Source organism: Carassius gibelio, chromosome B16 (assembly GCF_023724105.1).
Source record: "Carassius gibelio isolate Cgi1373 ecotype wild population from Czech Republic chromosome B16, carGib1.2-hapl.c, whole genome shotgun sequence".
In the NCBI taxonomy this organism is placed as follows: Eukaryota; Metazoa; Chordata; class Actinopteri; order Cypriniformes; family Cyprinidae; genus Carassius; species Carassius gibelio.
Genome location: NC_068411.1, coordinates 21,753,448 through 21,766,682, shown reverse-complemented (window position 1 = coordinate 21,766,682; position 13,235 = coordinate 21,753,448). Strand labels below are relative to the sequence as shown.

Below are 13,235 nucleotides of genomic sequence, written 5' to 3'. Positions count from 1 at the left end.
AGCCATTGGCTCAAACTGCGGTCTTAACTCCCGGATTCTGATAGGCATCCGATGATGCTAGCGAAGCAGTGCCAACTTTGAGTCAGTAAAATAATTATAAAAACAATAATTTAATGCTGGTATCCAAAACATTTAATTCAATACAAGTAGAATTAGAAATTAGATACATTTTAAAACTTCAATGCACATGTATAATAAGCCTAGTAATAATAACCCTAGTACTATCGATCATAACATACTTCTACAGAGACTGGAAAACTGGGTTGGGCTTTCTGGGATGGTACTCAAATGGTTCAGGTCATACTTAGAAGGGAGAGGCTATTATGTGAGACTAGGAGAGCATAAGTCTGAGTGGACGTCCATGACGTGTGGAGTGCCACAAGGGTCAATTCTTGCACCGCTCTTGTTTAGCCTGTATATGCTTCCACTAAGTCAAATAATCAGAAAGAACCAAATTGCCTATCACAGCTATGCTGATGATACCCAGATTTACCTAGCCTTATCTCCAAATGACTGCAGCCCAACAGGAGGATCTTTGATGACATCTTTGTACGCATACGCGAGTGGTTGTGTGGCAACAAAACAAACAGTATGGCGGGCTGTAAAGACGCAATGAGCACTTTCAAGTGAGTTAAGGCCCGTTCACACCAAGCACGATAACTATAAAGATAACTATAAAGATAACGATATTAGCGTCCACACCAGCGAACGATATTGTCTGTGTATTTTAAGCGGACGCGGCACGTCTGCTGCTTTAAATTCTCGAGCTCATTACAGCAGGATTGATTCTGATTGGTTGGCAATGTTTTATCGTTAATCAGGGGGAAAAAAATCATTCTGAAAGTGATTCCAACGATATAGTTTCTCTGTGCCTTTATCGTTATAGTTATGGTGTGGACTCTGCTATTCTTTAATATTGAGAACGATTTTTAGAACTATATCTTTATCGTTATCTTTATAGTTATCGTGCTTGGTGTGAACGGGCCTTTAGCGGGCAAAATCCTCAATATATAAGCACTTTAACATCTGGGGAAGTCGTGGCCTAATAGTTAGAGGGTTGGACTCCCAATCGAAGGGTTGTGAGTTCTAGTCTTGGGCTGGACAGAATTGTGGGTGGGGGGAGTGCATGTACAGTTCTCTCTCCACCTTCAATACCACGACTTAGGTGCCCTTGAGCAAGGCATCGAACCCCCAACTGCTCCCCGGGCGCCGCAGCATAAATGGCTGCCCACTGCTCCGGGTGTGTGCTCACAGTGTGTGTGTGTGTGTGTTCACTGCTCTGTGTGTGTGCATTTCGGATGGGTTAAATGCAGAGCACAAATTCTGAGTATGGGTCACCATACTTGGCTGAATGTCACTTCACACTGAAGACCGGAGGAGGTTTGGAGAGAAGCTCAAAATTTGTTTTGGTGACAAAATCGAAGCTATTCAAAGCCCATATGAGATCTGGGATGACAAAAAACGTTGGTCCGACTCGCCAGAGTCTTGGCCACCAATCTGCTGGGGAGACATTTATTCTCATTTAATAGAAACCCCTGGACCCTTCACTCATGAAAGATTAAAGGCTTTCAAAAGTCTGAAGGCCTATGATTATTTTGTTTCTCGAAAAGTTGGGCCAATCTTTTCTGCCAAACAGAAAGCAGTGATTGGCTAAAAGCAGAGGTTAGACCTGGCCAAGCAGAGTCACAGCATGATTCGCTTCTCCCGTGGGTGATCGCCAAAGAGAACGGCGAAATAATCACTGCTCACTGCGACTGCAAAGCCGGGTAAGTCTTCATTGACCAGTGTTCTTATTTACTTATTTATTTACTGAAAATGTAGTGACTGTTGTACCAATTCAATTGTTTTCAGTGTGAGACTTTCAATGGTTTCTGTACTAATGGTGAAAAATTGTATATCACAGCTTACACATTTCTCCTTCTTTCAAATCCAGTCTTGGAGAAATATGCAGTCGTGTAGCAGCTTTAATGTTTAAAGTAGAAGCAGCTGTCAGGATAGGACTTACAAATGCTGCATGTACTAGTGAGGCTTGCAGCAAAGCACAGCTACAGAATGATGTGAGGAACATAGTCTGGGTGCTGTGGATTGCGGTTTGGAACACCTGAATCAGAAAGCGAAAACATATGACTCGGTTGATTTGACTCAGTTTTATTTATTTTTATTCAATCTTCTATAAATACATAGTCACTAAGACTTACCATGAACAAAATGTGCCTCACAAACTCGTTCAGAAGCTGCAGGCTTTCTTCGGAACGTCCAGGTTCAATCGCCTAATTGCACGCAACCATTTCTTTCATTTTTCGCTATCCTTTTCGGAGGGAATTCGAAAAAACTTTTTATCAGGCCCCCAACTAACCGTACAATCGACCACACAGCAAGAGTGAACCATCCTCTTCTCTAAATCCTCCTCCAAACGTGCAAAACAATCAAATTACAGGTATCTAGCGGTGTTTCCTGCCACACGATTCCCATGATGCAACGCGACAAACATAAACAATGACGTCACAAAAGATCCGCCTATTGACTCCCTCTGCCAATGCATTGATAAAATTAATAGTTGGATGTGCCATAGCTTTCTTCAGCTAAACAAGGAAAAAACTGAAGTCATTGCATTTGGAAACAAACATGAAGTGTTCAAGGTGAATGCATACCTTGACTCTAGGGGTCAGCCAACTAAAAATCATGTCAGGAATCTTGGTGTGATTCTGGAGACCGGTCTGAGTTTCAGTAGTCATGTCAAAGCAGTAGCTAAATCAGCATACTATCATCTCAAAAACATTGCAAAAATTAGAGGTTTTGTTTCCAGCCAAGACTTGGAGAAACTAGTTCATGCCTTTATCACCAGCAGGGTGGACTATTGTAATGGGCTCCTCACTGGCCTTCCCAAAAAGATCATTAGACAGCTTCAGCTCATGCAGAACGCTGCTGCCAGGATTCTGACTAGAACCAGAAAATCTGAGCATATCACACCAGTCCTCAGGTTCTTACACTGGCTTCCAGTTACATTAAGGATTGATTTTAAAGTACTTTTACTCATATATAAGTCACTAAATGACCTAGGACTGAAATATATTGCAGATATGTTCACTGAATATAAACCTAACAGAGCACTCAGATCACTAGGATCAAGTCAGTTAGAAATACCAAGGGTTCACACAAAACAAGAGGAGTCCTCCTTTAGTTACTATGCCGCCCGCAGCTGGAATCAGCTTCCAGAAGAGATCAGATGGCTAAAACACTAGTCACATTTAAATCCAGACTCAAAACTCATCTGTTTAGCTGTGCAATTATTGAATGAGCACTGTGCAATGTCCGAACTGATTGCACTGTATTTTCACTGTTTTTTTATGTAAAATCATTTTCTAACTGTTTTTAAATTCATTTTAGTTAAGTAGTTTTTTTCATAATTTTAAAAGTTAAAAAATTGCTTGTCTTTATTTTTATTATTTTTCTTCATGATTATTTTACTTTATTTTATGTAAAGCACTTTGAATTACCATTGTGTATGAAATGTGCTATATAAATAAACTTGCCTTGCCTTGCCTAGTAATAAGTAGACATTTAAAATACATCAATAACTGATATCATAGTTTAAAATAGATAAAATCAGAGTTAAGGCTTGCTTTATGTGTTGCTCGACGAGGATTTCTCAATCGTTGCGACTTTAAATCCTGAGGACACAAAATGCCTTGGAAGCTCCTGCCACGGAGAAAGAAGAGGTGGAGTTACGAGGATTCTCAGACAGTTGAAGTGTCCAATGGAGTTAAGAGATTTGCTCTCAATCTATTTTCAACACTTTAGATTGTTTACCACGTGGGGTTTGACCAATAGCATTGAATTGTGAAAAAATATGAAATAGACAAAATTTGGACATGCAAGGATTCTGCCCGTCAGTGACGATATTTTAATAAAGGTGTTACATTCCAATGTTAACCTGATTCAATTGGATCTGTGGTTCATATGAATTGTATAGTATACTGTGCCTTATGAAATGTATCATTATTAAATGTATCATAAATATAGATCAGCACTTACCTAGTGTAAGTTACTTTGCAGTAACCATGAATTTGTCAACATTCTTCTCACTACTGATAATGTGATTTGGACTTGAGGCTATTTTGTCCAGCGTTCTTTCATTTTGGACACCTCATACATTGAGTGACAGAACACTTCTCTTTTATCATATATTTACATATTTGGTATTGCTGGATTCAGCACAACCCCAACTTTCCAACAAGCCATCATATGTGTTTCTATGATAATGCCAGGCAAAGCAAGCACAAAGTAAATGAAAACTTTCTGCATAGATATTAAATTTGTGCATGTCCGCTTATTTTAGATATGTGTTTACATGTGTCTATTTATTCCATAAATCAAGATATTCACATCCAGTCTTTTCTAGTAGTTAAATCAACTTCCTGACTACAAACATGTCAAGTTTCAAAGCTCTCAGAGCTTGTGTGATTGATCTGCATTAGTTTATATGCCTTAACTCCCATACGGACAGGCTATATTTTAGTCCTTTATTGGTTTTGTGGTGTATAACAATATCTGTTAATTTAACAATCTTAGCAGTAAAATATTTTTAGCCAAGAATCCATTTCATATATGGGAGACCTTAGAGATGAGGAAAAACATTGTTGGCTTTAGTTCTACCTCCGGTAGGGGTATCTCGAAAACTAAAGCACTTTTTGACCATTTGTCACTAGCCTATATCTCCGGAGGTACCTTCTTCTGATTGAATTTTGAAGGCAGCATGATGTATCCCTGCCTTTGATATCCCACAATCATTTGCGTTTTATTTCGTGATCTTTGAGCTAAAAAGGAGAAGGTGCCGTCTAAAAGTTCCGTTTGGTGGTCAGTTTGTGTGTAAATCATAGACTGTATAAAAACAGGTGTAAATGTTTATTTCTGATTAACTTTTGCACTTTTGATGTTAGTTCTAGCGATAAATCAGTATTATAGTAATAAAATATTAATTTACTTATCACAAAAACTCGTTATATTTTGTTGTAGATCATTAAACCGTTATGCTGCCTCAGAAGTCCAAGTAGTCTTTGGTCGCAAGTATCCACTAGAGGGCCTGTGTTGTGAGGTCACTGTTGCAGGCATTGTTTCCGGGTCATCATTTCATCGCCATTTTACTAGTGAGAATTGGAAAGGTAAGGGATCGTAACATGTCTGTAAATCTTCAATCTAAATCTTTAGTCCTGTGCTTCTTATTCTCCTCAGTTGCGGCAATCTCTGAATTTGTAAATTGTGTGCGTTTAAACGAGAGAATAAAGTTTTTTAAATAAGTGTTGATGTTGACGCGGGGCCTAACGCTTGCATAGCTAGCAATACGACGACGCTTATTTCTATGTAATCAATGTCATAATTATATGCAGTGAAATACAGAAAGGTAAACGCACTAAAATCCGTTGTAAAACACCCCGCGTGCATTTGAAGGGTACATGGGCTATCCTAGACTGGTTTTGCAGTAGTCTGAGTGAGAGCAGTATTTCTGTTGTGTCTCAGGAACTGCAGCTGTGCAGCTTACATTACAGCTGTAATGATCGACCATGAAAAAGCAGGGCTTGTTTTTTATGTTCTTATAAGAGAACTGCCATTCAAAACTCTTAAATGCTCTATTTGCACTTACTGTTGAATCTGTGCAAGTAAATGTTTATTTGGTAAACATCTGCATGTGTATTTCATGATGCTTCTGGCACAGGAATCGCACGGTGAGAGATGTGGGACCAGGGAGGACAGCCATGGCCTCAGTGGCCCCTGGGCTCACAGCAGCAGTGGATGCAGTCATTTCAGCATCAGCAAGATCCAGGTCGGCAGTTGTTCTTTCCTAATTGAGCTTGCAGATACTAATCATATGGTTCAGTTGTTGAACCGCTCGGTTTGGTGCAGTGTTTGAGTTTGGTGTGGGTTTTTTGCAGGTCAAGTGGACTGGGCTGCTCTAGCACAAGCATGGATTGCACAGAAAGAATCCACTGGAGGGGTTGCCGACCAGCAGGTGATTCAGCCCAACGGCCAGGAAATGAGGAACATGGAACCTCCAGCCCATAATAACCATGGTGCTTTTCCGGGCAATCATAATTTTGGCAGAGGTTGGCAACCAGGTAAGGCCAATTTTTCAGTTTGACTGTGAGCATTTTAAAGGCATATCATAATTAACCTAGGCCTATGTGTTGTGCTGGAATGGTGTGCTTCACTGTGGAGTCAGACATCTCCAATCCAGTCAACAATTGTTCGATATAACAAAGCCCTCAACCTTTTTGCTTGAGTATCCATTTCATTCTGACATGCTTTGTAATACAGATTAAATGATCTGTTGCTACTGCTGTTTAGATGGGACTTTAAATATTAAATAATCGGTCAGGAATAGTTCACCCATAAATTAAAATTTACTCACACTACGGGCATCCAGTCCGGGCATTTTTTTTCCCTCTCTGATACATTACATATTTTACATTTGTTGCATGCCAAAGTAGGGCCAATGCATTTGTCTGTGGAACTTATTATTTACTTGCAGAGATTTACAAAGTTTGTAACTTAGGTTTGTATTTGCTGATTGTTTATAGAGTGGGGAATGCATGGCCAGCCTCCTCCTCCCCCTCCAGAACAAGCGTGGGTTCCTCCTGGACAAGGGCCGATGGATGTTGTCAACCCGTCGGAAGACACTAACAGTCAAGATAGTTTGGAGTTTCCTGGAGACCGACACCATGGAGGCTTTCCTCAAAACAGTCATGGGTTTGGGGGTCAGCCTGAGCCTTACCCTATAGGCCCAGTTGGCGTCAATCAGTTTGATTATCAGGTACACTTACTTGGGTGTGGATTATCAAAAGTTATTCCCAGTCCCTTAACTTCCCAGTCTTAATCACATTTATTTCCGTTTCCTGTTAGCATGGAGCTGCGCCAACAGGGTCAGCATACGGACCACCCTCCACTGGCTTTCATGCACCTTATTGGCCCGAAGGACCACAGAACAGAAGAGACCGGCTCCCTGGCTTCAGACCTGAACGGCCCAGATCCCCCAATCAGATCGAATTTAAACCAGAGACGCCTACTCTTGGTGATTTATAAATATTGATTAATGTCGATGCATAGGAAAAACTGCTGTTATAAAAGGCTTCAGTTGAGATATTGTCTTAATTCCTGGTCTAGATGCTGTTAAACGGAGGACTTTGCCTGCGTGGATTCGAGAAGGCCTTGAAAAGATGGATCGTGAGAAGCAGAAAAAGATGGAGAAAGAGAGGATGGAGAAAGAGCGTGCTGAAATGGCAAATAATGAAAGAGATAACGATATTGTAGTGGAGGAAGGTGATGGGCCTCGGTTGCCACGCAAGAGCAAATTTGTAAGCATCCTTTTTCAGAATCTGTTTACAACGAAGGAATCTGCTGCGGTTACTTTGGCAACTGTTGTCCCGGGGTTCGCTGACAAGCACTTTACATGATTGTTATCTTAAATCAAAGACCCCTTGAAATTTCCTTGATGAGCGTGTTGATGTATTTTAATTAGAACATTTTAAAATGTGTACACTACTGTTCGAAAGTTTGAGGTTAGTATATTATTTTCTTTTCTTTTTTGAAAGAAATGCCTTTTATTCAGCAGTGCCTGCATTAAATTGATCGAAAGAGATGGGTTAAGACTATTTACTAAAAAAAATTTCAAATATTCTTTTAAACTTCTTATTGATTTAAAAAAAAACAGTTTGCACAAAAATATTAAGTGGTGTGCAACTGTTTTCAACATTGATGATAATACTATGTTTTAGTCTCAAAACAATAATATTAGTAACTTTTAAACGGTAGTGTATATCTGCTAAAATATATATTTTTGACAACTTCTAAGAGTAATCTAGCACATGGGTTACTAACTGACAATGACAGAGCCACAAATCTCCAACTGATTTCATGGACTCTTTTAAATTGAGTTACTTTGCTTGTTAGCAGCTGCACACTAACACTAATAATTCCTCTCGGCGCTTATGTCATCCAGAAGCGTATGGTTTCTGGTCCAATCACCTACTCCTCTTTAATTTAGGACAGTGATGATGAGGATGGTGAAGAAGATCGTGCCGGGGAGGATGGCGTATCAGGAAGAAGATTGGAGTTTGGTGGTAGAAGTTCTCCTCCTGTTCAAGAAGACCAAAGTGAACCAGAAATGACAGAAGAGGAGAAAGAGTTTCAGTTGGTGGGTTCACATACGCACACTTCTGTCTCTGCATATATCTTCCACACTTGTGACTTGTGCTTCTCAACCAGTTCTATTTGCTCCCCACAGATGCTGATGACTAAAACTCTTCTTACCGAAGTCCTCCTTGAAGTCACAAATGAGGAAATCTTTCTGGTGGCTAAAGAGACTCATCGCAAAGCCACTAAAGGTCTGCTCCTGTTCCCTTCTGTCCGTGCAACTGTGCCTTCAAGTTTAATTCTGAAGAAAGAACCACATTTCCACAGAAATTAGACTTGGTTATGTTTTGACTGATAAATATGGTGCCTTTTTGTCTGACATACATCATGGTAATACTTTATGATAAGCCAAAGTGCAATTCTTCATCGGCCATTCTCTGCTAATGCAACAGAAGACATAAACCGCAGAGGCAGGTTGAAAATGGTCACACAGATGCAGTTAAATGCAATCTTACCAAGGGTTCCCAGTCAAATCTGTTCCTAGATTTACTTCCTGTAAAACAAAAGTACTTCCTCACGTCTATGTTTGCCAGACAGCTCCTCGTTACGAAAGTGAGACTGTATTAGTACTGACAGGTTCTTTCCTCCTCCACTGTTTGCTGTTTTTGATGGACTTTGTGTGATAACTTTTTTCTTCTCTCCATCTTTTTTTTTTTTATTTGTATCCTTTTTTCTTTTATTTTGCCAAAGGCAGCTCTTGTGAAAAGTGCATATGTGTACCCTCATCTCTAGAGACTCTTGCCTATGCGAAAGTGGTGGCTGTATGTGTTTTTAACATGTTGTTCCTGTTGTTGATGTGAATCAAAGCTCCTGCAAAACAGCTGGCACAGTCAAATGCACTGGCTTCTCTGACTGGTCTCGGTAAGTGTCTTCATATTTTGGCCCGACGGGGGGTTGGGGGGAATAAATGGGGGTGGGAAGAGGGGCTCTCTAATGAACTTCAGTACATTCTCGAGCTCAAGCAGCAGATCTTCTCAATAGTTAGCTTCCAGCAACACAGATTATAAAAAAAGCATGCTTCGTTTATTGAGGTGGGCTTTAGTGAAGTATCATGTAGTGGAACAAGGGACTGTTAGCGACTATGATTGCCATGCTCCTGCTGTCCGTTATAAGAGAGGGGCTTTGTTGCTGCAGGAGGGCTGGGTGAGTACGGCTCGGACGAGAGTGAGGATGAGGAGCGAAGTCCAAAGGGGTCAGACTCCTCAGACACAGACGATGAGGAGCTGCTGCACCGCATTCACCAGAAACAGGATGCCTTCCGGCGCAAAGAGAAGGAGCTACAGCAGCTGCAGGAGAGGCTGGCACTGGAGGTACAGACTGTAAAAGGTGGGTGCATCTAGACAAAAGTGTGAACATTTTAATGGCATTAAAAAAAAAAAAATTATAGTTTATCAGCAGAAATTTATAAAATGTATTTATTCATTAAAATAAATTATATTATTATTATTTTCATTTATTATTATTTTTTGTTTAAAATAATGTAGCGAATAATCAAATTAATTATACTTAACATTTGGCTGAGAAATTACCATCAAAAGAAAGTCATTGTGTTAAATGAGAAAAGCATCATATAAAAATATAAAAAAGTACCTTTGAAAGGAATATTTTGTGATTTATCAAGTTTACACAGACTTAGGCTACAATGGTTATGGTAATTTTTTATAACATTTTTAATTTAAAAAATATTTTATTTATACTACTTTTTAAGTCCTATAATATGTTTTTATTTGTTTTAAATATATATTCAACCTTCTTGTCAAATGTGTGTACAGTAATTTTTCTTTGTGTGTGTTTTCAGAAGATTTGGCATCAGACAGAGTAAGCAGAGAGAGGGCAGGTTATGAGGAGGAGCAGACAGAGTCTAAACACAAACAGGAAGTTAGGGAAAGGGAGGCGGAGCCCACATTAGAGCGACGCAGGTCACGTAGTGAGCCAGAAGTCAGTGAGGTCAAGTGGGTAAGCAAAGAGCACACAGGGCGTAATGGAGGAAGTGCCAGCCCCTTGGCAAGTGAGCAACGTAGCCGCACCTCCACCTCCAGCTCTTCCAGCAGCCGGTCCTCTTCATCCTCCTCATCCTCAGCCTCCTCTCGCAGCTCCTCTCGCTCCTCGTCTCCTAGAAGGAAAAGGCGTCGCAGCCACTCTGCCTCTCGTGGGACTCGCAGGCGTAGCCGAAGTCGCAGCTCTCACAGACGTCAGTCGGAGCGCGACAAAGCCAGAGATAGAAGGCGGAGTAGCCGTGCACGCAGCACCGAACGTTCCTCTCATCACAGGAAGCGCAGCCATTCACGGCAACGCAGATCCAGCAGGGGCCACAGGAGCAGGTCCAAGGCCAGTCGCAGCCGCAGCAGGGAGAGGCAGCGTAGCAGGGACCGCAGGCGCAGCCGAAGTCGCAGTACAAGCCGCAGCAGGAGGAAACAGAAGGCCTCCAGCAAGGACAGGGAGAGAGACAGGAGGAAAGAGAGGAGCCGGAGCCACGAAAAGGATAAGAAGAAGAAAGAGAAAGATTTAGATAAAAAGAGAGACAAACAGAAGGGCGAGGGCAGTTCAGTAAGGGACGAGGAAGACGATGCCAAATCGAGGCGGAAAAAGGAGAGCGACCCTCACAGTGAGAGGTTTTCCCGGCAGGACAGTAAATCTAGCAAAAAAGGCTCTGCCAAAGCTAGCAAGAAGTACTCTGATTCAGAGTCCAGCAGGAGCAGGTCCCCTTCACCTGAGGTTAGCAAAGAGAAAAAGTCTAAGAAATCAAAACGTAGTCGATCAAGGTCAACGGAAAGGTCACACAAGTCTGGTAAGAAGGCAAGCCGCAAACACAAGTCTAAGTCACGATCAAGGTAGTATCCATTTTCTTCCTACTACTTTTTTTTTATTTATTTTTTTATTGTTTATTGTGTGTGTTTGATTAATAGTATTTATAATATCACAGCTGTTGCAATTCAAATTATCCTGAAGTTGATTTTAAATGAATGTGTTGTTTATATTCACAGTCACAATGTTGAATGTGTAATTTCTGAATTGTGCACAAATGGTTCGGACTGTGCTTCCTTAGTGCTACAGACATTGATGTCATTTCCCCCTTTTCTCATTTAGTGTTGATCCAACAGCTGTTTACAGAGTGTGTATAAAGTTCTGGATGTGCTCTGCACTTGTGATTGCACTAATAGTCTGTCCAACGCTTCTCTTGCAGGTCGACGTCTCCCAGCCGCCGCAAGCGTTGAGGGGCGTTCTGTGCACTTCTTTTAAAATTCCATGAGTTAACAGGCTTGTCTCATTATCGAGGCAATGTTGTAGGTGAACTCTGCACTCCAAACCTCCTCCCTCCCCTCATTTTGTAAATATATGGTATTTTTAAGTGTTGTCTTCGAAACAGGAGATTTTGAATGAGTTTCTTTTTTTTTTTTTTTTGCCTTGTATTATGCAAGACTAAGCGTTCAAGTAGTCAGTAGAACCTTGAAACTGTAACATTTTAAAACCTAACACCAGAGGAAATAAATTCTCGTTTCATGTATATTGTCCAATAAAACAAGAATGATTCTTTCTGTCTGACATGGCCTGCCTCTTATTTTGTTTTTATAGCTTGCTGCTTGAAATGTCTGAGTGAAGACATATGGAAGAAAGTAAAATAAATTATTGGCATATTTATAATAGATTTAGATTTTTTATTTTTTTTGTTAAACCACATGAAAATGACAGTTTTGATCACACTCTCGTGGTCCAAGAAGCATGAGAAATATCCATCAACTATTTTCAACATAATGAAAGTGATATGGGGATATGGATGTCAAACTCCACAAAGACCATAGAGCACCGTAAAGACATCTCTTGTATTCTATAGGTACTAGATAGTATTATTACTATACTGAAGCTATGTGGTGCCTTTCACATTAAATGATGAGCTGTTAAAACCTAACTAGTTTTATGAACTGAATTATTCTTCACAGCAAACAAAAAGTCATTCACGTTTGAAATTACGCGAGGGTTAGTATAATTTTACAGTTTTATTATATGAACTCAACTTTAAAATTTTTTTTTTTTTTTGTATTTGTTATTTGAGAAGTGCGTAGAGAGCAGGGAATGTTAAGTGGTTTTGAAGTCAAGCACACACTGTATGTTGTGGTTGCAGATTTCTGGTTTAATTTAAAACGTATTCCCTTTTTCAGTTTTTAATCTTTCCAAAAGTTAATCGGTTAAAAAAAAGTGAAAATGTGAGTCGTACTGTTATACAGGATAGGAACGCTTGATTTTTTTTTACATCATAAGGTTTAAGGTTATTTTTATGAATGTATACCTACCTTATACATTCATTTAATTTTTTTAAGCTAAGATAAGGTTTTCTGCACCTTATTGCTTTTATCAGATAATTTTAAATGGTCTTATTTTCCATGACACATTAATGTCTAAAAGTGATGTGATGTCATCATAAAGGTTGTATGCACAATAGCTTAATTTTAAAATAATATACTTTTTTTCTGCCTATTTGATTTCTTTATATAACAAATTTAACTGCATTTTCATCACCTTTTATTTTTGACATTAAGATGGCATTTTGTGTCTTATAATGCTTAATCTCTAAAAATTTAATAACCTCAAACGTTTTGTGAGAAAAATCAGAACTGTGAGTTTTTATCTTTTAATTCTTACTTTAAAACTGGAAAATGTGAGTTTATATCTCACAATTCAGAAAAATTCTGAGAAATTAAACAAATTTTGGAAATATTATTAGAGTTGAAACGAATTGTTTTCTATTTTTATGTATTTTGTAACTTATTCCTGTGGTTGCAAAGCTGAATGTTGATCCATATTTCGTCCCATGATTCCTTGATTAATAGAAAGTTCAAAAGAACAGAATTTATCTGAAACATATTTTTGATCAATTTAATGCATCCTTCCTTTAATACAAGTAGTCATTCTTGATGATAATAACCTTATCTGAATCATTTCTGTTAATCCAACTCAGACTGTTCTATCAATAGTACTGGCACATCCAGAGATAGAAAACAGAAACATCTGTCCCATGTCCAGGTAATTTCACCAATCAGGATGAAGGGTTG

At 39.5% G+C, this 13,235-nt stretch overlaps 1 protein-coding gene across 3 annotated transcripts; it reads left to right on the top strand.

The window, feature by feature from the left end:
• The first annotated feature begins 5,031 nt into the window (after nucleotides 1-5,031).
• LOC127974855 (arginine/serine-rich protein PNISR) lies at nucleotides 5,032-11,730 on the top strand. Of its 3 annotated transcripts, none has more exons than XM_052578422.1 (12): nucleotides 5,032-5,162; nucleotides 5,714-5,821; nucleotides 5,931-6,113; nucleotides 6,576-6,808; nucleotides 6,898-7,066; nucleotides 7,159-7,349; nucleotides 8,039-8,188; nucleotides 8,279-8,378; nucleotides 8,995-9,048; nucleotides 9,322-9,513; nucleotides 9,989-11,018; nucleotides 11,372-11,730. In XM_052578422.1, the coding sequence occupies exons 2-12, from the start codon at nucleotides 5,731-5,733 to the stop codon at nucleotides 11,400-11,402; spliced, it is 2,424 nt and encodes an 807-aa protein (XP_052434382.1). In that variant the 5' UTR covers nucleotides 5,032-5,162; nucleotides 5,714-5,730; the 3' UTR covers nucleotides 11,403-11,730. The 3 variants fall into 3 exon arrangements, with proteins under 3 accessions (XP_052434382.1, XP_052434380.1, XP_052434381.1); XM_052578420.1 differs by having other exon boundaries at nucleotides 9,986-11,018; XM_052578421.1 differs by lacking the exon at nucleotides 5,032-5,162 and adding an exon at nucleotides 5,371-5,401 and having other exon boundaries at nucleotides 9,986-11,018.
• Nucleotides 11,731-13,235: the final 1,505 nt, after the last annotated feature.

Coding starts and splice junctions, on each gene's coding strand:
- LOC127974855 (XM_052578420.1), top strand. CDS start 5,731: ATGTGGGACCAGGGAGGACAGCCATGGCCTCAGTGGCCCCTGGGCTCA. Junction 7,350..8,038: donor TGCCACGCAAGAGCAAATTT/GTAAGCATCCTT, acceptor TCTTTAATTTAG/GACAGTGATGATGAGGATGG. Junction 8,379..8,994: donor TCATCGCAAAGCCACTAAAG/GTCTGCTCCTGT, acceptor TGTGAATCAAAG/CTCCTGCAAAACAGCTGGCA.